Source organism: Sphaeroforma arctica, assembly GCF_001186125.1.
Source record: "Sphaeroforma arctica JP610 unplaced genomic scaffold supercont1.6927, whole genome shotgun sequence".
Classification (NCBI taxonomy): domain Eukaryota; class Ichthyosporea; order Ichthyophonida; genus Sphaeroforma; species Sphaeroforma arctica.
This window is the reverse complement of record NW_014033631.1, coordinates 1-1540: the sequence shown is the minus strand read 5'-3', so window position 1 is coordinate 1540 and position 1540 is coordinate 1. Positions and strand designations below refer to the sequence as shown.

The 1540-nt window shown below is 39.0% G+C and overlaps 1 protein-coding gene across 1 annotated transcript; it reads left to right on the top strand.

The window, feature by feature from the left end:
- Window positions 1–362: 362 nt before the first annotated feature.
- On the top strand, window positions 363–1437 carry SARC_15885 (hypothetical protein; the record flags this gene model as incomplete). The annotated part of the gene is made up of 2 exons (XM_014290002.1): window positions 363–527; window positions 1202–1437. Coding segments are annotated over exons 1-2 (398 nt in total), but the record flags the coding sequence as incomplete, so codon positions are not given.
- Window positions 1438–1540: the final 103 nt, after the last annotated feature.

Genomic DNA, 1540 nt, shown 5'->3' with positions numbered 1-1540 from the left:
TATAAATTTATAAATTTATAAATTTACGTATTTATATTGTATTTATAATTTCACGAATATGTATGTTGTAGCAAAGTTTGTGACAGTACGAATAGTATTTACATTCATTTTCTATCACAGTCGTATTTGCATCTTCATGCCTATATAGTCTAGCACAAGCACGGACACAACTACAGTCTCGTGTATCTGTGCTTCTATCGTTGCTCCTGAACCCATTCCCAACGTACACCTTTGAATACAACTAATTCACTACTACACCACATGCATCTCATTGTGTCTACTGCCTTACGTATACAAACTACTGCGCATGCATCTCATTGTATCTACTGCCTTACGTATACAAACTACTGCGCACACGCACAGATATGAATGCAACGAATGTGACATGTATAGACCACACCTCAAGGGACGGGTCTGGTCTATTTATAGATCGAGGCAAGCTATCGTACATCAAGAACAGTCGATTTGAGAGGAATTACGCCGACGAGAAAGGGGCTTCTGTGAGGTCAAAGAACGGTGGGCTGGTGGTGAGTAGTTGTGTGCGCTATTTTTGGGTATATATAATATATATATAACACACATATATACATATATATATATATATGTAGGAATATATATAATCCAGTTATATATGTACGTAGCAGTATATATAATTTATGTTTATATAAGTATTTAGAAATATATATTATTCATGATTATATATGTATGTAGAAATATATATAGTTTATATTCATATATGCATGTAGATATATACATAATTCATATTCATAATGTATATGGAAACATGTAGGTAAAAACATATGTATGTAGAAATATATACCTCATATTTATGCATGTATGTAGTATTATACATCTATTGGAACCGTAAGAATAGCTGTCTTGAGCTGTGCGGCGATGCTAGTCCACGATGTCGGTGACGGGCCTGTGCGTGCGTCTATACAACACGTGAACAACGTGCAACACGTGAACAACGTGCACGCTCTTCTTTACAATGCAGCTAAGCCCATTCCTACGCCTTCCGCATGCGTGTACAAAGTACTAACCAGCGCATTAAAACCACCTCCAGCATGCTGCAATCTATAGCTCACAGCTCTACCCACATACTTACTACACACTAACCTCCAGGCGTGTTTCCTCGAATAACCTGTAGTCCCTATCCTTATCTCTTTATCTGTATCACACATGCGTCTACGTGCAATAGATTGACGCGTGCGTGTTCATAGAGAGCCACTCAGACTTGGGTGGAGCCGTCCACGGCCGTTTAAACGTGACAGTAACGAATTCAGCCTTCAATAGCACCACCGCACAAACACACGGGGGGGCTGTGTACTCTCACGCAGACATTGTCGTGCGCATGTCAACGTTTTCAAACAGCATGGCAGCTAATTCAGGGGGATCACTGTATACGAATGACGGTGCAGTGGTAGTGACTAACAGGTGGGTATTTGTTTGTTGATATGCATGCTTCTGGGTATATATATATATATATATATATATATTATATGCACACACACACACACACACACACACACACACACAA